The sequence below is a fragment of the Adiantum capillus-veneris genome, chromosome 11 (genome assembly GCF_014529385.1).
Source record: "Adiantum capillus-veneris isolate H3 chromosome 11, ASM1452938v2, whole genome shotgun sequence".
NCBI classification, from domain to species: domain Eukaryota; kingdom Viridiplantae; phylum Streptophyta; class Polypodiopsida; order Polypodiales; family Pteridaceae; genus Adiantum; species Adiantum capillus-veneris.
In genome coordinates, this window is record NC_140941.1 from 161,607,253 (window position 1) to 161,629,470 (window position 22,218).

Below are 22,218 nucleotides of genomic sequence, written 5' to 3' on the forward strand. Positions count from 1 at the left end.
ATCCCGTCGCCGTTCCCATTCCTCGTCCCGGGTAACTATGAGGGGGCCTCCTCAGGGGGGGCTCCTGTTGGAGGGGGTCGGAATAGTTCCCTGTCGGAACCCAATGCTGCTGAGATGCATGACGTCGGCCACCAGGGGGAGGCAGTATGAGGAGCCCGTCCTTGTCGACGGCGATTGGGCACCTACTGCCAACCGTCAGCTGTCTAATCGCTGGCCTCTGTCGAGGTAGCAGCCTGTGTGTCCTAGGTACTTGTCTACTGAGCATGCCCAAAGGCTGCGCATGCGCTGTGGGTCGAGATCTCCTGCAAGGACAGGCCTTTGCTAAGTGGCCCATCTGCGCCTGCAGATGAAGCACTGGTTTGGGAGTCCCAAATACTCCACCCTCTCGCGTAACCAACCCCCACTCACCCTAGGTAGAAGGACCACCTTCGGGAGAGTATGGGTGTCACGAACCAGAATACGTACTGAAGGCACGCTGGCAGCATTGGCTGCAACTAAAGCTGTCGCGCACGGGGTCTCCAAGACTGTCCCGATCTCGGAACCAATCCTAGAAAGAAGCAGTAAGTACTCCCTCGGCAGGCCAGGGAAGTAGACCAAAATAGGCAAGTCTGCCTCCTCGACAAGAACATCCGATGCTGGATCGAAGCCATGGCGCCACTGTCGGAAATAAGCTCCGACTGCTCAGATGACCAACGGACTCATTGAGATGACCTTGCCAGCCAACTCGGGAGTCTCAAACTCTATCTGATATTATCCTCGCCCAAGAAGCTGGATGTCAGTGATCTTCCCCACCTCTGCTAAAAGGCGGGCCTGCAAAAGGTCGCGTACCTCTCCGCGACGGGGATGACTGCCAATAATCTTGCAGATGACAGAGGTGGCCTGAAGGCGCTCCACCTCTACTGTGAGGCTCGCTTGCTGGCAACAGAGCAAGTTGGATGGTAGGCTCGGCGGGGTCAGGCGAGGGGGCTTCATCTAAGCATAGTTACCGGGGAACGCCCCCTAGCCCCCGTTCCGGCGTTCCGGGGGGCAGTTCCCTTCCCGAACGTTCTGGAACGTCCCGGAATGTCTGACGTTCCGGGTGGCCAATGCAAACCGGAACGGCCGTTCCGGAACGTTCCGGAACGCCCCCGGACCGTTCCGGAATGCCCCTGGAACGGCCAACGGCTACAAACAAATTTGGTAAAATTTGAAAAAATTGAAGTAAATGTTTGGGCTTCTTTTGAAAGTGTGCAAGACCTCAAGGACTCATAAAATGCACCCCCCTCCCCCTTTCTCTTCACAAGCTAATCCTCAAGGCTCAAGCTCTCTCCCTCTCACTCTCAAGATCTCTCCCTCTCAAGACTCACTCTCTCAAGGCTCAAGGCTTCAAGCCTTCAAGCTCTCTTCCTCTCCCTCCCACTCTCTCAAATCTCTCCCTCTCCATCTCACTCTCTCTCTCTCTCTCTCTCTCTCTCTCTCTCTCTCTCTCTCTCTCTCTCATCATCATCTAGTCATAGCAAGGTTGAATGGTCTTCAAAACGAGTTTTTTGTGAGTATTAGAGTCAAAGCACTCTAATACTCCTTGTATTTAAACACAAGCAGCTAAAAATTTCACTATTTGGGTGTTTTTTACACCTCCCGTTCCGCGACGTTCCCGTTCCGGACCCCTAGCCGTTCCCCCGTTCCGTGGGGATCTCGTTGCCGTTCCCGTTCCGCGTTCCGGGTAACTATGCATCTAAGTCCCTCTCTTCCATCTGTGTCTACTATTGCTAATGACAGGGGCGTCGACACTTAATGCTGAGAGTCCGTTTGATGAAGGGATGCCGAGCATCAGAGACCGCGCCAGGAGAGAATGGAAGGCGACTAACGGGAAAGGGGGGGGGGGGGGGGGGGGGGGGGGGGGGGGGGGGGGGGGGGGGGGGGGGCGCTGTACGAGCACAGGTGTGCAGGGTTGGGCGGGCAGCGCGAGCGAAGGGAGAAGCTGGCGGAGGTGAACGTGAGCGAGACAAGGGGATGAGGCGGGGGGTCAGCACAAGCGAGGAGGGTGAGGGGGGAACAGCGAGGGCGTGCACAGAGCAGCAGCGAGCGAGCAGCTTCAATTTCGAGCTAGCAGCTTTTGGGGCTCTCGGAAAGGTGCAGATTGTACCAGGATACAAATTTTGCGCCAAATCACAAGAGTTGTGCTCTCTTCATAGAAAGAAGCCCAAAGCGAAAACTTCATGGTGTATTGAGATGCTCTTCAGCCCCATCGGTTTGATAATTCATGAACAACAGAACACGTGGGTAATAACAGTAGCCATTGTTCTCCATACTCATGACAGCAAGCATGCAAGATTTGTGGGATATTCAGATCTCCATTGGCAAACAATAACTCAAGCACACGTGAGATCCTAAACAAAACTCAACCAAACAGCCTGCACAGCTGGCAAATACGCTTTTAAAATAATGGAAGTGCAGATCCATGGCTGATCTGGAAAGTGGATGAGATACGTGACATTAACGCAAGCAATATCTGCATATGTGGAATCGCCTAGGGCTGCCAATTGCAGATCTGGCTCATGCCCTAAAAAATTCACGTGCAACTTGTGAAACCACAGTTGAATGATGCCTTTGAAAGAGGTGAGAGTCACCTAGAATCCTCTAAGATGGGGGCACCCCAGTTTAGGGCTGACACTTCACCATAAATGTTCCATCCCCCTCAAACATAAAACACATGGAAAAACTGTTACATGAAACATGGCTGAAAAATGCTAATAAATGTGCCTCATCAGCTAAAAACATGCCACATCACCATACTAGCTAATAAATGGGCAATATGAACTGAACATGCATGTGTAGGGCCATTGTGGCCATACAACCATCCGATGCAACCTTGAATGCCACCATATGGTGATGACATATATCCAACAAAGGCAACAATCGTAGTATGTAGAAGCTTCCTCCACACCTCTCAAAGAACAAAGCCTTACTGTTGGTTCCAAGAACATCCCTCGATGAAAACCCAAACTAGTTAATTGAATCGACATATTATTTAACTCAACCTCTTTCTTTACTATGCATGTTTTGACTTACGAGCTCTTGCACACAAACAATGCAATCAAAAAAATAAGTTGAATGAATATCATCATAATTTCAAGTATGAATAAACTTACAACAACTAAAGAAAAAGATTCACCATGAGATATGTCGATGGCCCATCACTACTTCCTCAAGTCCACTTACTTTCTTTTCTACCACTTTCTTCAAATCCCGTACACGAGCATTATTTGGAATAGCCACATCTATTGAAAACAACCAAGCATTTAGATCTCTCTCTCTCTCTCTCTCTCTCTCTCTCTCTCTCTCTCTCTCTTACGAGCTAGATTGATGCACAGATTACAGGAGATGGGAGTACGCACCTCGGAGGGTCTATCTACACCGGTTTACTCCACTATTGGGGTGAAGCAAGGCTGCCCGCTCTCTCCTACTCTATTTGGTATGTATGTGGATGAGGTTTCTGACTACATTGAGAGAGACGGTGATAGAGGTGCACAGCTGGCAGGGACATGGATTCCACTATTGTTATATGCTCATGATATTGTGTTGATCTTTGACTCTCCAGAGGGGATGCAACGTCATTGGATGCTTTGCATAGGTTTGCCCATGAAAGTGGTTGGTCTGTCAACCTTGGTAAAACCAAGGTCATGGTATTTAATACCACCCCACAGTGGATCAGGAGGTCAGCACCCGCATTCACATACAGCCAGGAAACAGTGGAGTATACAGATGCTTACACTTACCTTGGAGTGGTTTTTAGTGGACCAGCATTTTCATTGAGGAGAGCAGCAGAGACTAGATTGACCAGAGCCCATGCAGCAATGAGTAGATTGGAGAGGATGTGTTCACAGGTTCAATTTCAAGAGCCTCGGACGGAGCTCTGGCTCTTTGACACTTTGGTGGCTTCCGCATTGCTCTAAGGAGCTAAGATATGGGGACCTTCATTGGATCATCACGGGAGTATGGGTTGCACTGATGGATGGGGAGACATGGAGAAGCCTCTGGTCTCTATGATATCGCGGCTCATTAGAGCCAAGGCTTCAGTACCACGTGCCATCATCCGAGCAGAGCTAGCAGGTCCCCCCACTAGTGGTTGAGGCACTCACCAGATCTGTCTCCTTCATACACCGCATGTGGGAACTTCCCACAGACAGATATACCCGCCTTGCACTTGAGTCCTCTCGACAGTTAGCCATGCAGGGAGATACAGCATGATGGTATGGGGAGATGACATCATGGTTTCAGGCACATGGGTTCAACATAGACAAATTGCCCCCCTTCCAGTACTCACTGGATGCACCCTCTCTGACTCTTACACAGTCCGAGATCACCAGGCTCATCCGTCGGGACTTGACTCAGCTAGACACCAGGAGGACATGGATACAGCCAGTACAGAAGCTGGGCATGAAGATGGCGTTCTACAGAGAGCATCTTCTCCAGCTTACGGAGGACGGTTTTGTGATGAGGCCCAGATACATGGACACCCACTTGTCTCATGGGATACGATCTATTACGATGAGCTATTGTCCAGATACGCACATCTTCACACCAGCAGCGGATCGAGACTGGGAGATACAGCAGAGTACCAGCAGAGGCCAGGACATGCCCCTTGTGTGACATGGAGCCTGAGACAGAGTTGCACTACACATGCCATTGCCCCGTCTACTACGAGATACGAGGCCGCTTCCACTGCTTGTTCAGAGAGGGATTTGGACCACTCTCCAAAGTCATGTGGTACGAGGATCAGAGATGCCTGGGTTTGTTTTTGCTCGAGCTGCGCAGACACAGAGAGAGCCTGACGAGAGGACAGGCTAGGCAGTCTCAGAGACAGATCACAGACTTCTTTAGAGCAGACACTGAACACCCGAAGGAGCTACCACCACAGCAGAGCTCGTCACCTTACACCACAGGCACACTGATCGATCGAGCAACTGAGATGGGGAGATCCAGACGCCCACGACTACGAAGGACTACACAGCATCGACGGAGGTTGCATCAGAGGATCCAGATCACTTTGGCCCGACATGCACGACGCCCGGTCAGACTACTAACAATGGAGGAGATTGATGAGATCCGCCAGCGACCGATGCTACCGATGCTGGATCTCTTGTGATTTAGCTATCCTAGCTAGCTGCTTAGTTCACACCTAGCAGTTTAGGATTCCATAGCATAGTATTTTTATTTTGTCATTTTGTTACTTTTGTTACTCTAACTTTGTATCAGATCCACCACATTATAACTTTCTCGTCTCATAGGTCACTTTGGCCTTTTGAAGACATTAATATAACATTTCATTTCATTTCATTTCTCAAAAGAGGCTGATTCTATTACTTGAAAATATCCCAGAATACCCAAAGGTGCCTATTCTGAGAGCAAGTACATCACTGTTTACATAGCAAGCCGGTAGGCATCAAATGGAAAACTGTAAAACGAGATACAACTAGGCACATGACCAAACTGAAAAGATCGAAGGCCAAGGTAAAAAACCTCTCCTAAAGAGAGTAAAAAGTGCCTTGGCAAGCTAAACGGGGAGAGGATGGCAATAGCCTCTGACAGATAGGCACTTTGACCGAAAGCCGATTCAGCAACTGTAAATCAAGAACCAGAGCCACCAAAGGTCCATGTACAAGACATAACCTTAAAGAAATACAATGAGATCATGGGGAAAATACCCATACAACCACGAGATACATCAAAGGACAGGACAATTGACCAAAGGTCCATGTACAAAACATATGGGGAAAACCTTTAAAGAAATACAATGAGATCATGGGGAAAATACCCATATAACCACAAGATACATCAAAAGATAGGATAGTCTAATCAATGAAGTGGTAAAGAAGTTCTCTGGCTGTAAGAATCCTACAAAATCTGCCAAAAAAGCTCTATCCGCCTCTGTTGGTGTAGCAAAACCCCAAAGTCTAGTGCTAGCTACCTGAATTTGATATAAACTATCCACTCTAAGAAACCTCCTCTAGCAGCTCATAGAAGCCAAGGATTGAAAAACACCCTGCGTTGTGCCTCCAAAATCATCTGGATGCATCATCTCTAGATGTGGTACCTCAAAGAAGGATGCATGTCTCCGGCACAACCTGACTTTCTACCTAGAATTCATGGAAAAGAGTTTCGACTCATGTCGCTTGCGAACCTGTACTTGTCCCATACTCACCAATTGTCCCATACTCACCAACTTCTAGTACACTTGCTGTTGGATCTCTCTGTGAATCTCCTCTTGACTGATAGAAGAAGTAAATCCCTTCTTGTTGCTAGATGTCTTTGACTTGGCAGTTGGCTTTGGTCTCCATTGCTGTCTTGAATTAAGCACACTACCATTGCTTGTAAACTGTAACCATAGGCCGACCCCTCATGTGCTTGACATAGAGAGGATCTTTGAAAAAAGCAAGTGATTCATGTGAAGTTGCACCTCCTCTCTTCGCTTTTGCTCTACAACGTCGACGGGATCATTGTGTGAGTCGAGCTTCGTAACATGGAGACCCTCCTCGTCGATAAGCGGCATGGCTTCGCTTTCCACTTCTTCCTCCTCTTCTACTTCCTCTTCCACACACATGCTCTTCCTCAGAGTCTCTATCTGTCAAGGCGGCTAATCGGCAACAGCTGTACAATCAAACTGAGCAAAGGCATATTTGTCACCAGGAGGTGTATTTTTCTTGTTGCCTTCCGTAATAAGTACTAGATATTTTTATTTATTTTATTTTTACTTGTTTTCCCCGGAACCCTTGAAAAGGTGCAAGTGGACATTGCATGGCCAGTGTGAAACGGTTGCGGCCGAATAGGTTTCTCACAACGGGAGTCTCGGTCGGTCAGTCTGGGACTGGTCGGGCCAGTTAGCACTAAATTCTGATGAGTATGGAAGCCTGTGTGCGCCAAATGAAGTTTGGCCCACTCGGAAAGTCACTTATAACTTTATAAGTCAGTGGGAACTAGAGAATTAACTCAAAAGGGGCAAACTAGACACATGGCGGCTCCAGGCAGTTTTGCCACTTCCAGCATGAAGAGGGGCCGCCCAATTTGAGAGAGGAGGCTGATTTGACTCATAAGGAGCTACAGTGTGTGTGTGTGTGTCAGTAGTAGGTGCAGGTCTACAGCTTTAATGGAAAGCTTGCCTTCTCCTCTGTCTCATGTAGCGCGATGATTTGCTCTTGTGCATCTCTCTCTCCCCTTTGGCACATATGGTAATGCCCCACTAGTTGGGCTACTCAGATGAACATGTACAGTTCTGGGGGTTTATGCGCGTTTGCCAAGGCAAGAGCCTTCTGAACAAGAACTGGATTAGCTAATTGCTAATCCCCCAAAGGTACGCACAGTTCCATCGCGAAAGATTGCGAGTTTGGAGAGTTTTCTCGCGTGAAAACTCGTCCAATTCACAGGGGAACTGTCCCATTGCGTGCGGGAGCCCTTGGGACACGCGTAGGCGTGTTCGCTCCGCTAAAAACGATCCGAAACAGCGAATTACAGCCTGCTGTGTTTTTCTGCAGGTTTAGGGTTTCGCACCTAAACTACAAGGGAGCACTGGGGGAGCCTCGTGAGAGCCTTGGGATGCGTGTACAGGCTTTTGAGCACTCGGCAGTGAAAAACAGGGAATTACAACCCGCTGAAATTCTGTGACAGCTCACCAGAAAGCTTCCAGATAGCGAGGGAATCCATCCTAGACAGGTGCTTTTGACCTACAGGGGTTTTTGCACCGTTATGCTGCCAAAATCAGGTCGAAAACCTGCGTTTTCAGCCCTCGCCAGGTTTGGACAGCTTTGTGAAAGCTTGTGCGAAGTGGTCGGATCGTCTACTTTAATTTGAATAAAGAAATACTGAAAGGGGCGCCAGTCTTTGGGGCCTACAGGGTGTCGGTCTCATGTGCGCAGTGACATTCTAGTCGTTGGACGCAACTGTGTTCTCTTCCCTTCTCAGTGCTCTGTATAAAGTTAACAGGTAATTGAAATAGTACCGCCCTCTACGTTGTACAGGCTGGTTATATGGTTCCATCAACGGGATAGTCACTTTTTCTTCAAAAAGTGCAGCGTGGATTGTTGTGGGTGAAAGCAACACAGAGCTTGTCGTTATGGCAGAGAAGAGAGACCAAGTACATGAAGAGGGATCTTCCTCACATGGCACGGAGAAAGTTCCTTCAACTCTTCAAGAAGAGGACAGGTTGTTTAGAACTCAACTGCGTTGCTGCATAGACATGTTTCAGCAGTTGGCTAACAACCCAAGGATGCAGAAGTTCTTACAGGCTCCGACACAGGGTTTTCAGCCTCCTACACAGGGCACGACTGAGCCGTTGTAGGAAAAGGAGATTTCCAATGCGCAGAGGACTCATGATGCTCGAGGGAAAGCCCATGTGGTTGAGCAACTAGCGGTGTCCAATGATCCAAAGCAACTTGTTTTAGCTGGACAAGAACCGTTTGTGAATGGTCAAGGGAGTAATGAACACCCTATGCCTCAGACCCTTCCATTACCTAATACTTATCCTGGTTATTTTGGAGGTGGTTCAGTGTTTCAAGCTATGGCTGGACCTTCCACAAGTTATATGCTAGGAAATGTGTTCAGGACAAGGCAAACAGGCATGGGTAACCCTATGTACGCGAACATGGGTGTCCAACCAGGTTTTCAGGGTGCCTATGGCAAGTTTCGAGTGCCTGGAACACAATTTGGTATGGCTGGTTTTTCGCAGCCATACGTACAAAATGCAAATATGACAGGGAAAACAGTTGATGCGAGTGCTGGAATGAACACTCATGGAGCACCATTGTTACAAGCACCTGTTTATGATAATGTGGCTCCTTTGAGTCAGCTTAAGGATTACAAGGAAGGTGGGCAGGGAGTGAAGTTTGAAACTTTCAGAGGAACTGAGGACCAATTGAAGGCTTTGACCTTCATACAGCAGTTCGATGCAGCTTATACTGGAGGCAACTTCACGGAATCTTCAAAGATACGCAAGGCTGCCACTTTCTTGAAAGGGAATGCGCTTCAATGGTGGACCGCATTGTTGAACCAGGGTCAAGCCCCAACAACGTGGATCCAATTCAAACAGCTTTTTGCGCCTGCATGGTTGACAAACACTTTTGAAGTGGATGTGATGACAGAATGGCACGAGTTGAATGCTAAACACTGTGCGAATCTGGAAGAGTACAATAAACAGTTTTGGGCCGCATTGTTGCCAGTCACCTCTTACAGGTTTGTGCCATTGTCAGAACAAATTGAGAAGTATTGTTGTGGATTGCCCAAGAAAATCAGGGACTATTGCACAAAGACTACTATCATGAATATGTTTTAGTTGATAGAGAATGCAAGAGTGGCCAGCAATCTGTCAAAGGGAGATTCCGATGGATTTAATAGCCACAAGAAAGGGTCCCAGGGCAAACAGTTTTCAGCCAAGGGCAATGTTGCATCAAAGCCTTCTGAGCCTCCCACAAAGAAGCCCTCCACTGAAGAAGGTGATACGTCCAAGAAGCAGTCTAAGTCTTCTTCGGGACGAGGACAAGGACAAAAGAGACATTTTTCTAGCAAAACTTTTGAAGAACGGAAAGCTCTTAGGGAGGCCAAGAAATGCTACATTTGTGAACAGGAAGGACATTTGCGAATGAATGCCCACAGAAGAAGTCACAGGATAAGGATGACAAGTCATACCATAAAGGGAAGAAGCCAAAGCAACGTGCAGGACTTGTTCCAGATTTGGTTGGAGACCAGCCAAACACAGATGCCACGGAGCTGTGCAGAGCTTGGGGCAAAGTTAGAGACCAGACAGTGCTGGTTTTCTTTGATCCAGGAGCCCGTGCAAATTTCATATCACCAGAATTGGCATCAAAGTTGGGCATTCGTGCAGAGGAGATGGGTATGACAAGGGAAGCAGGTTTGGCATGCCCAGGTCATTCAGAGCCTGTTACTCCCATTTTGGGGAAGCTTCGTCTGCACATTCAGAGTTATGTGGATGCGGAAGAGTTTCATATTATGCCACTTGAGGGCTGTGATGTGTTACTGGGTATCCCATGGTGTTACAGGTTGCATGCTATGGTGGACACTTACAACAAAAAGATTACCCTTGTACATAGAGGAAAGACTCATGTCCTTGATGTAAAGCTTAAAGGCGAGTCTGTTCCAGTTGTTTCTGCTTCTGCTAGTTCATCTGTAATAAAGAATCATCTTTCTGCGTACTTGATCTTTGCAAAAGAAGTACCTCAAGTTGTATCTAATTTGTCTACCTTAGATAAAGACAAGTCAACTTTTTTGAGTGGTTTCAGTGATTGTTTTTCGGACTCTTTGCCAGGGGAATTACCTCCTGAGAGACCTGAGGATCATACCATAGATCTTGTGCCAGGTTCTAGTCCACCGAATAGACCACCATACACGGTTAGTGCAGCCCAGCAGAAAGAGATTATGAGTCAAGTCAACGAGCTTTTAGAGAAGGGGCTGATTCAGCCCAGTTCATCCCCTTTTTGTTCGCCTGTACTCTTAGTGCAGAAGAAGGATGGTTCATGGCGCATGTGCATTGACTATCGCGCCTTGAATAAGAATACCATCAAGAACAGGTTCCCCATACCGAGGATAGATGACATTCTTGATCGGCTTGAGGGAGCGTCATTGTTTACAAGAATAGACCTAAAGAGTGAGTACCACCAGATACGCATTAGGCCAGAAGATGTCCATAAGACTGCGTTCAGGACAACATTTGGTCTTTATGAGTTTCTTGTTATGCCATTTGGTCTCACAAATGCTCCTGCCACGTTTAATAGAATGATGGACAGAATTTTTAGACCACATAGAAACTTCGTGGGTACCTTCTTTGACGACATGATTGTCTATTCGAAGTCTGAAGAGGAGCATAGGGATCACTTGACTGCAGTTTTCAATGAGTTACGTAAGAACAAGCTACTCATTAATGCGAAGAAGAGTGAATTCTTTTTGCAACAGATTCACTTCCTTGGGCACATTGTTTCAAATGATGGGGTACGCATGGATCCCGCTAAAGTGGAAGCAATTAGGTCATGGCCAGACTTGAAGTCCGTACATGACATTCGAAGCTTTCTAGGCTTATGTTCCTACTACAGGAGGTTCATCCGAAATTTTGCTGAGATTGCTTCTCCACTCCATGCACTACAAGGAAAAGGAGTTACTTTCAAGTGGACAGCCAAGGAAATTTTAGCGTTCAAACACTTGAAAGAGAAGCTGACTTCAGATCCGGTAATCATTTTGCCAGATCTTTCAAAACCTTTTGTGGTTCAGTGTGATGCATGTGGCCATAGTCTTGGTGCAGTTCTAATGCAGAATGGCCGAGTAGTCGCATATGAGAGCAGAATCCTTTTGAAGACTGAAAGAAACTTGCAGGTCTATGAGAAAGAATTGCTGGCAGTAATTCATGCTCTAACTAGTCGGAAACACTATCTTCTACGGGCGATTTTGTTGTCCAAACGGATCATCAAACCTTGCGATACTTTCTCACACAGACCAAGTTGTCTGAGAAGCACATGCGATGGGCAAACATCTTGTCAATGTTCCATTTTCAGATTGTGCATGTGTAAGGGAAAAAGAACGTGGTGGCTGATGCGTTGTCACGAAAGCCCCAAATTTCAGCAGTGTCAATTCCGTACCATTGTGAACTAGACGAAATGAAGACACAATATGCTGAAGATTCAGATTTTGCAAGGATCTATGACCAGCTTGTTGATGGGCAACATCATGAGCACTATATGCTTAAGAATGACTTTCTCATGATGCATGGAAAGTTATGCGTTACCAAACAGTTACGGCCCAAGATTTTGATGGAAAGTCATGCTCCACCTTATGCTGGGCATCGTGGAATTGATGCGACAGTGAAAGGGGTTGAGGCATTCTTCTATTGGCCAGCTTTGCGTCAAGATGTTGACACATTTGTAAGATCATGCTTAGTATGCCAAAAAGTCAAATTTGACAGACAAAAGCAACCGGGATTGTTGCAACCATTGCCGATCCCTGATCGCCATGGGAAAGCATAGCAATGGACTTTATCTTTGATCTTCCAAGGACGCAAACAGGCAATGATGGGATTTGGACTATCATTTGTAGGTTCAGTAAGCAGGCCCATTTCATTCCTGTGAGGAAGAAGATAAAGCCAGAACACATGGTCAAGATATTCATGAGCAATATCTTTAAATATCACGGAATGCCTCAGTCAATTGTCAGTGACAGGGATCCGCGTATGACGAGTCTTTTCTGGAAGGCAGTGTTTGAGAACATGGGCACTACGCTAAAGTTCTCTTCTTCGTTTCATCCGCAAACTGATGGACAGTCAGAAGAGGCAAATTCTACTGTTTTGGACCTGCTCAAATGTTATGTGTCAGAGCACAAGGCAACTTGGGAACACCATCTTCCATTTGTTGAATATGCTTACAATAACACTGTGCATATGTCAACAGGTAAGGCACCATTTGAGATAGTGGAAGGAGGGAAGAAAGTCCCGCCCATTTTGCAGACTAAGGATAAGATTTTTGAGGCAGACAAGTATGTGCAAGATATGGATGAAACATACAGGAAGATAAAGATTGCTCTTGAGAAGACTCAGGCTAAGCAAAAGAAAGCTGCTGATCGTCACCGTCGTGAACTTGTATTTTCACTTGGTGATTGGGTGCTTTTGCGCTTTGAAAAGGCCAGGTTAAGGAAAAGGAAAGGCAAGGAACGCTTGTTTCCTAAGCTCAGTATGCGATATTATGGTCCTTTTCAGATTTCAGAAAAGATCAACGATGTAGCTTACAGGTTGAAGCTACCCGAAGGCTGGAAAATACATAATGCTTTTCATGTCAGCCTTCTAAGACCCTTTGTTGGTGATGTGCCAGAGAATATGCTTGATGAGGAACAACCCGAAGTGGAAGAATTGGATGAAATCCTTGTTCCTGAACAAATATTGGCACATAAAGAAAGAAAGGTTAGAGGAAAGGTTGCAAGACGCTATTTGGTGAAGTTCAAGAACTATCCATCGTTGGATGCCAAATGGATGGAAGAGTCTGAATTGGTTGATTCACCTCAGCTATTGCAATTGTATCTTGAAGCCTTTCAGATGGAACCCACAGTGACTTGATGTAGCCTTTTCTAGAGCAAGGCAAGAGCATGGTTCATGATGCTCAAGAGAGTAGTTAAGCAATTGTATCTACTCTTTCCATACAGAATTTAGCTAGAGAAGTTTGTGCTTGAGAGTACACTAGAAGACTTCTATGCTTGATATATGTGTAGTAGCCAGGTTGGTGGGATTGTTTAATCGTCCAACGCTACATTTCCGGAAGCATGTATATCTTGGATTCCCATCATAGAATATATGTGATATCAGGAGATACTGCATGTATTATTGGCATGCAAGCGAGGTCGCTTGCAGTATTTCCAGGGTGGGGTGTGTCACCAGGAGGTGTATTTTTCCTGTTGCCTTCCGTAAATAAGTACTAGATATTTTTATTTATTTTATTTTTACTTGTTTTCCCAAGAACCCTTGAAAAGGTGCAAGTGGACATTGCATGGCCAGTGTGAAACGGCTGCGGCCGAATAGGTTTCTCACAGCGGGAGTCTCGGACGGTCAGTCTGGGACTGGTCGGGCCAATTAGCACTGAATTCTGATGAGTATGGAAGCCTGTGTGCGCCAAATGAAGTTTGGGCCACTCGGAAAGTCACTTATAACTTTATAAGTCAGTGGGAACTAGAGAATTAACTCAAAAGGGGCAAACTAGACACATGGCGGCTCCAGGCAGTTTTGCCACTTCCAGCATGAAGAGGGGCCGCCCAATTTGAGAGAGGAGGCTGATTTGACTCATAAGGAGCTACAGTGTGTGTGTGTGTGTCAGTAGTAGGTGCAGGTCTACAGCTTTAATGGAAAGCTTGCCTTCTCCTTTGTCTCATGTAGCGCGATGATTTGCTCTCGTGCATCTCTCTCTCTCCCCTTTGGCACATATGGTAATGCCCCACTAGTTGGGCTACTCAGATGAACATGTACAGTTCTGGGGGTTTATGCGCGTTTGCCAAGGCAAGAGCCTTCTGAACAGGAACCGGATTAGCTAATTGCTAATCCCCCACAGGTACGCACAGTTCCATCGCGAAAGATTGCGAGTTTGGAGAGTTTTCTCGCGTGAAAACTCGTCCAATTCACACGGGAACTGTCCCATTGCGTGCGGGAGTCCTTGGGACACGCGTAGGCGTGTTCGCTCCGCTAAAAACGATCCGAAACAGCGAATTACAGCCTGCTGTGTTTTTCTGCAGGTTTAGGGTTTCGCACCTAAATTGCAAGGGAACACCGGGGGAGCCTCGTGAGAGCCTTGGGATGCATGTATAGGCTTTTGGGCACCCGGCAGTGAAAAACAGGGAATTACAGCCCGCTGAAATTCTGTGACAGCTCACCAGAAAGCTTCCGGATAGCGAGGGAATCCGTCCTAGACAGGTGCTTTTGACCTACAAGGGTTTTTGCGCCGTTATGCTGCCAAAATCAGGTCGAAAACCTGCGTTTTCAGCCCTCGCCAGGTTTGGACAGCTTTGTGAAAGCTTGTGCGAAGTGGTCGGATCGTCTACCTTAATTTGAATAAAGAAATACCGAAAGGGGCGCCAATCTTTGGGGCCTACAGGGTGTCGGTCTCGTGTGCGCAGTGACATTCTAATCGCTGGACGCAACTGTGTTCTCTTCCCTTCTCAGTGCTCTGTATAAAGTTAACAGGTAATTGAAATAGTACCGCCCTCTACGTTGTACAGGCCGGTTATACATATACTTGAACTTGAAAAGAGAACAATAAACATTTGAACATGAGATATGGTGGAGCCGAGTTCTCCATCGAGATTCACTATCCCCTTGCAATACTTCTTTATTGCATGATAATCATAAGTCACTCTGCAATCTGCAACCATGCAATGATCTGCACGTGAACCATGCAATGATCTGCACGTGACTTCTTGTTACTTCCCTAGACATCAAGATGGGCACTTGAGCTATGTTCAGCCAGTGTGAACTGATCCTGCGGGTGAACGCACCCTTAGTTGAAGGGAGGTTAGGAAGGGCGGTTAAGAAGTCCTATAAATAGGAACGAGGTCTCCTTTGTAAGACATCTTGTGTGCTCACCACACTTGGACTCTAGGTCCTTGGCAGCTCTACCCACACACCCGCTTGGTGTGGGCTGGGTGGTATGGGACACCAACCTTGCGGTACAGGTTAGCCTGTTACTTGCAGGCTCCCAGGATCGAGGGTGAGCATGTATTGGCTCTATGGCTGGGAGGCGAGTCAGATGTCTACTCTCTATGCTTGTCCTTGTGTGAGTATGGCTTGTGTCATGTCATGTGTGCAGGATGGATCCAGTGAGGGACTAACATTGGTATCAAAGCTTCAACCTACTTGTACATACGTCATGGCAATGTGCATAAAACCATTAGAGCTCATGAGGCAGTGATGGCCTAGCATGACCAGCTGTCTACCCTCTTGTATAGAGTGGTATGGGATGCTACTGGCAAGAGAAGAGAGCAAGGGGGGCACATGCAAGCGGATGGTGAGAATCTTTGGTAATTCTTTTTTTCCTTTTTGTGATTTGCACATGGATGTCGTGTGTGGAGGTTGATGCTAGCATGGTTGTTGGGTGTGTTTTTCAAGTTTTAGCTTCTCTCTCGGCTACAATTCGTGCAAGGTGTCCTTGGGAGCTGCCACCTAGGACATGGAAATACCCTCTGTGTGTACGTCATGGTAAGAGGGATTTCACATTCTGGAGTATGTTTATTTTGTAGGTGATTCATGGAGAATTGGAGACGAGAGAGATATTTTTCCGAATGCTTTTTGTGCCATAATTGGGAAATTTCTTGGGAAGCTGCCCCTTGAGGCGGCTCAGCACCAAGGGAGGTTAAGCTTCCTTGCTAGAAGTTTCCTCGGAAGTTTCCCCTTGAGGCGGCTAAGTACCACGGACGGTTAAGCTTCCCTATACAAAGTTTCTCATTGAGGTGGCTAAGCACCAAGGGCAATTAAGCTTCCCCACAGGAAGTTTCCTAGCAAGCTTCACCTTGAGACGGTTATGCATCAAGGGTGGTTGAGCATTCCATCTATAAATAGGTGCCAGCAAGTGAGTGTGATCATGTCACGTGCACATCTAACCCTATGTGCATGTGGACAAGCTGTAACTCTTGCTTCTAGGGTTTAGGTCCGCCTAGGAAGTGTCCTGGCACCCTTGTGAGCCTCTACGCAAGACGCGTATGTCCAGGCACTTAAGAGGAGTTGCATACCCTCTGATTGCACAGCCCATTAGTACCAAGCATAAGCATTACCCCACATGTGAACCCCAATTCACCACCTTTCAGCCGCGTGTGAACCACCTCTTATAAGGTCATTTAATAATAAGTGACTTTGGCAAATTTAATAAGAATTGTGGGGCTGATTTGTGACCTGCTCGACCCAGCAACCTGGAGGTATATAAGCAGGCCCTTGGGTGCTAGAGAAGGGCAAGAAAGAGCAAGAGAAGAAGGGCTTCAGTTGCGGCAGCACAAGCACTCTCTCTTCAGCAGTATCCCTGTGTACACGGGACGTACATGTCCACGCAGTTGCATACCCTCTGATTGCACAGCCCATTAGTACCAAGCATAAGCATTACCCCACATGTGAATCCCAGTTCACCGCATATGAGCCACCTTTAGCCGCGTGTGAACCACCTCTTATAAGGTCACTTAATAATAAGTGACTGGAAAATTTAATAAGAATTGTGGGGTTGATTTGTGACCTGCTCGACCCAGCAACCTGGAGGTAGAGAAGGGCAAGAAAGAGCAAGAGAAGAAGGGCTTCAGCTGCGGCAGCACAAGTGCTCTCTCTTCAGCAATATCCCAGTGTTTTCTCCATCAGCATGGTCAGCGTTTTTCCATTTCAGCTGCGGCAGCACAAGTGCTCTCTCTTCAGAAGTATCCCAGTGTTTTTATATCAGCATGGTCAACGTTTTGCCCTTAGCCTTGTCGCACCCTCAGCATTCAGCCCTCAGCCAGTCGCAGATTTCAGGCATCGAGTCTCAGAAGCCCTAGCGTTTTCAAAGCACCTCAGCCCGTCGCAGACTTTGGCTCTCAAATCAGTTATCGTTTTCAGTTTTCAGCCCATCGCCGTCCCCGGCGATAGCAGATCAGCCCTTTAGCCTCGGCACAGTCGCAGATCCCTTAGCATCTTCAGCGTTTTCAGATTTCAGCCCTTTAGCCTCGCAGTACCTCACATTTACCGCTAGCACCGTCAAGCATCTCAGCATCTAGAACCATTGTACCAGCAATTGTGCAATCTAAAGGAAGTACCTCTCTAGCAATAGAGAAGGGGGCCCTTGGAGGGGGTTTGGGACCCCATCTCGTGCCGGTCTTCTCTCCCTCTCTATCACTCAGCACTTCCACTCACAGTTTGCCTTCTCTCTTGTTTTGGTCTATTGCACAACTCTCATGAAGTCTCTCTCCCCTTTAGTAAAAGGAACCTTGGGCATGAACTGAGCACTCATCCTGAGCGTTCACCATTACTCACTTTTGTTGCACATAACATTGGTATTAGAGCTCTTTGGCAGTGTTGGGTATCATCGCTTAAGAAAAGAATCATAAAGAACCACAAAAAAAAATTTGCTTGTTGTGATCGCACGTAACCCAAGACCACTTGGACATGTCGATCCCTAATCTGTGTTTTTGAAGAGTGGCAGGTAACCCAGAAAAGAAGGGCTTGTCCACCCTTCCCTCGTTCCTCTTTCCACTCATTGAGAGCGGACCTTGCACTTCGCGGCAGGCCAATCAACGTGAGGTGGGAAAAAGCAACCTTGGTGTGAGCGCAAGGCCGCCAAGGGGTGCACCCGCAGGAAGGAGTTGAGCTCGGGTAAAAGAAAAGCCTTCTTAAATGCAGATTGCAAGCAGTACCAAGAACCCCAAGTACCCAAGTACCCCAAGTACCCCAAGAACCCAAGTACCCCAGTACCCAAGAACCCAAGTACCCCAAGAATCCCAAGTATCCCAAGTACCCAAGTACTCAGTGCATGGTCATCACCATAAGCGGAATGGATACTTTGCGTGAAGGCGATGAGAGTGGAATTGGAGCAGCAGAAGAAGTCCCTACACCGCGAGGATGATTTCCAGATCCTCCTCCATCCCCATCTACGCCACGGATTTCTCCCAATGCTATGGAGAGTTTGATGAAGTCCATGATGCTGATGATGCTACAACAAGAGGCTCAGCGGGCCGCCATTGAAAAGGAACGGGAAGAATCGAAGGAAGCTCAACGCATAGCGGCTAAAGAAAAGAGGGCAACTATGGAGTTTGAGCATGAGCAAGCACGTGAGGCTCGACGCATAGCGGCTGAAGAAAAGAGAGCAGTTATGGAGCTAGAGCGAGAGATGTAGCGGAATCAACGCATGAAAGAGTTGATCCTACAGGTACTCTCCCCGAAGAGCGAGCTAGTCAAGGACGGCGAGTCATCACGTAGCATAGGTAGAGACGACGACTCCAACAATCCGGTCACTGAGAAGTTGACGTTCAATAAGTATGATGGTAAGATAGATGATTTTGTGATTCATTCTTGGTTGCATGAAATTAATGCTTACTTTGCGACTAACAAGAACACCAGCAACAGTAAAGTTTTGATTGATGCCATGTATCTAGCGGGTGATGCCATTAATTGGTATCGAGCCTGGCAAGAGGCACAGTTGGCTGAGCATCTTGATCGTGCCGCGGATGGCAAGCCACTGTCTTTCAGTTGGGTCGACTTCCAAGACAAGCTCAAGGCTCGTTTTATGCCACCGCAGTACCTTGATCGGTTGAAAGAGGATTGACGAGGCCTCAAGCAAAATGGAATTCCCGTTGTGTCTTTTTCTAACCGTATTTTGTAGATTGGCGTTCAATTGCGTAAGTCGGACGAGGTTCGCAAGGAGGCTTTCTTTTTTGGTTTGGACGAGTACATCAAATTCGATGTGCAAGTCTTCCACCCAAAGGACTACAATGACGCCGTTAGAATCGCTCTAGCGCAAGAAATGAAACACAACAAAGGTAAGCCGAAGGAGAACAAGTCAAGTACCCCTTAGAACAAACAAAATAGTAAGAACGACGGTAATTCTTCGTCTTCTCAATCTTCCACTACACCTAGAGCACAAAACTCTTCACCTAACAGTGATAGTAAAGGAAAGACTAAAACTCAAGAAAACCCTAAGTTAACACCTGATGAGAATTCTCCTCAAGGAATAGAAGGAGGTTGGTTAAGTCTTGAAGAATGAACCGAGTATAGAAAAGAAGAAAGATGTTTTCAATGTCACATTGAAGGTCACATGAAAAGATATTGTCCTTAGAATAAACCCACAAAAGAACCCACAGATCCATATCCTTTGTTAATGCCATAAATGAGAACAATAATGTGTCCCAAGTTTCTAATAATCATGTAGATGAGTCTCTCATGAAGTGTTATGGTCATGTGAATGATCAATGCATTGTGATCTTGTTTGATGCTGGTAGTATGTATGATGTGATTAGTGATTCTCTCGTGAAGAGCGCACGTTTAGAAGCTCTTCCAATAGATCCCATTGTGATCTCTGGATTTGCTCCTCGCATGCACTCCTCACTCACGCATGAATGTCCTAGTGTGACAGTCTCAATTCAAAACCTCGGTTTTCGTCGTATGTTTGTCATTTCTCCTCTGTCTGGATGTGATATGATTTTTGGCATCAAGTGGTTTAAAATTATGATCCACAAGTTAGTTGGAAAGCAAACACTCTCTCTCTCTCGCAGCCGAATGTGCCTCTCTTGTGGTTCTTCATTGTTACAAGAACATTCCGTCTGTGTCATTGATCCCTCACTCTCATGTTTTGAAAGAGGATGAAGCATGCAATCTCATAGTCTCTCTCAATACACAATCCCATAGTCCAAAGAAACCTCTCTCTGTCGGTCCTTCTCCTAAGCACGCCAAGCATTTCGTGCATGATAGAGATTTAATTGTTCGTAGGGATCATCAAGCCTTTAAGTTGCTCTAATTTGTACCGTGTACACCTTGGATTGACCCTCAAGCTAGATGGTTCCAATCTTGTGAGCAATTTGGTGGTTTGATTGATTGTGTCAAAGTAAAGCTAACCCAATTGCATATACGATCAATCACGCATGATCGATCTTGACTCTCGAGTCGAGATCCGCAGTACCCATTTAGGAAGTATCTTTTGTTCGCATGACTAGTCAGTATGCATTGTCCGAGTCTCTGATTCGTGACGGTCTCTTGTATTTTTGCCGCCGTCTTTGTGTGTTACCTTTTCATAGGAAAGCCATATTGCACGATGCACATGATTCACTCACAGATGAGCATAGAAGCATGAACCGCACTCTAGGGAAGGTAAGAAATTTGCATTCAAGGAATACATGATGTTTCACCATTGTAGGTTATGTCAATACACTTTGCATGTTCATTCCTTGGCAAGACATAGTCACCCCAAAAGCATTAGCTCGATCGTCCATCAAGTCACTCGTTGTAGGTAGAAAAGTCAAGTTTAGATCATAGTTTTGGCATGTATTCGTTGAAAGGTTTGGCATTCCGTCACATTTTTCGTCTGCATTCCATGCACAGTCGTCTAGGAAGCATAGTCCTTTTTCAGCCACCTGAAAAGTAGCAAATGTGTCTATGAAATTGTGGTTGCTCTTGTTTCAAGGAGATCCTCCAACAGAGCTGCTTGAAGAGGAGGAACCCGAGATTGTAGACGAACTTGAGACATGGAGCCGCAACAAAATAATCTGCATCGCTTTCGGTGCGGCCCAAAGAAGCAAGGATTGCAAACCTTTTCGAATTTCAAGTACCATAGCACCCATGCAGCAGAGTGGGTAGACGAAGATTTCTTCGCAGATTCCTTGGAGTTGTTGGTGGACTACACGCAAGCCATGCAGCTCGGTACCAGTACCTCACCTTGAAAGAGGGTGGGTGTTACGTGCACATCTAACCCTATGTGCATCTAGACAAGCTATAACTCCTACTTCTAGCATTTAGGTCAACATGGGAAGTATCCTGGCACCCTTGTGAGCTTGTACACAAGACGTGCATGTCCAGGCACTGAGTAGTTGCATACCCTCTGATTGCACAGCCCATTAGTACCAAGCATAACCATTACCCCACATGTGAACCACAGTTCACCGCATATGAGCCACCTTTAGCCGTGTGTGAACCACCTCTTATAAGGTCACTTAATAATAAGTGATTTTGGCAAATTTAATAAGAATCATGGGGCTGATTTGTGACCTACTCGACCTAGAAACCTGGAGGTATATAAGCAGCCCCTTGGGTGCTAGAGAAGGGCAAGAAAGAGCAACAGAAGAAGGGCTTCAGCGGCGGCAGCACAAGTGCTCTCTCTTCAGCAGTATCCCAGTGTTTCCTCCATCAACATGGTCAGCATTTTTCCATTAGCATTCAGCCCTTAGCCTCGTCGTACCCTCAGCCAGTCTCAGATTTCAGCCATCAAGTCTCAGAAGCCCTAGCGTTTTCAAAGCAGCTCAGCCATCACAGATTTCAGCCCTCAAATCAGTTAGCCTTTTCAGTTTGCAGCCCAGTGCCGTCCCGAGCGATAGCAGATCAGCCCATAGCCTCGTCGGAGTCGTAGATCCCTTAGCATCTTCAGCGTTTTCAGATTTTAGCCCTTTAACCTCACAGTACCTCGCATTTACCACTAGCACCGTCAAGCATCTCAACATTTGTACCAACAATTATGCAATCTAAAGCAAATACTTCTCTAGCAATAGAGAGGGGGACCCTTGGAAGGGAGTTTGGGACCCCATCTGGTGTTGGTCATCTCTCTCTCTCTCTCTCTCTCTCTCTCTCTCTCTCTCTCTCTCTCAGCACTTTCACTCACTGTTTTCTTTCTCTCCTGTTTTGGTCTATTGCACAACTCTCATGAAGTAAAAAGGGGGGCTCTCTCTCCCCTTCAATAAAAGGAACCTTGGGCACGAACTGAGCACTCATCCTGAGCGTTCACCATTATTCACTTCTGCTGCACTTAACAGATCACTTTGTTTACCTCAAACTCTCATTTGTGCACAACTCTCTCCCCCTCCCACTCTATCTCGTGTTTTCTTTTATATCTATTATAGATTTTTCTTATTTACCTAAGTGCCTTGGGCATTTTCCCCAAGCGAACCTCTACTAAATCCTCCCGTATATCCATGATGCATCTTCGCACGAAATTGGCGCCGCTAGCGCGCATCAACCCATGGAGGAAACGCTAGTTTCTCCTCCCGACTCCACACATATGGGCT

At 46.7% G+C, this 22,218-nt stretch overlaps 1 protein-coding gene across 3 annotated transcripts in view; it reads right to left on the minus strand.

The window, feature by feature from the left end:
• The window catches only part of LOC147448327 (U11/U12 small nuclear ribonucleoprotein 25 kDa protein-like), a 102,393-nt gene that overhangs the window by 39,349 nt on the left and 40,826 nt on the right, over positions 1–22,218 (minus strand). For all 3 annotated transcript variants that reach the window (XR_015189749.1, XR_015189748.1, XM_086524549.1), the window contains exon 3: positions 3,155–3,260. Coding sequence is in view for 1 of the 3 variants with exons in the window: in XM_086524549.1 (XP_086380675.1) it covers positions 3,155–3,260 (106 nt within the window). In the remaining 2 variants the exon portion in view is untranslated. The remainder of the gene's footprint in view (positions 1–3,154; positions 3,261–22,218) is intronic.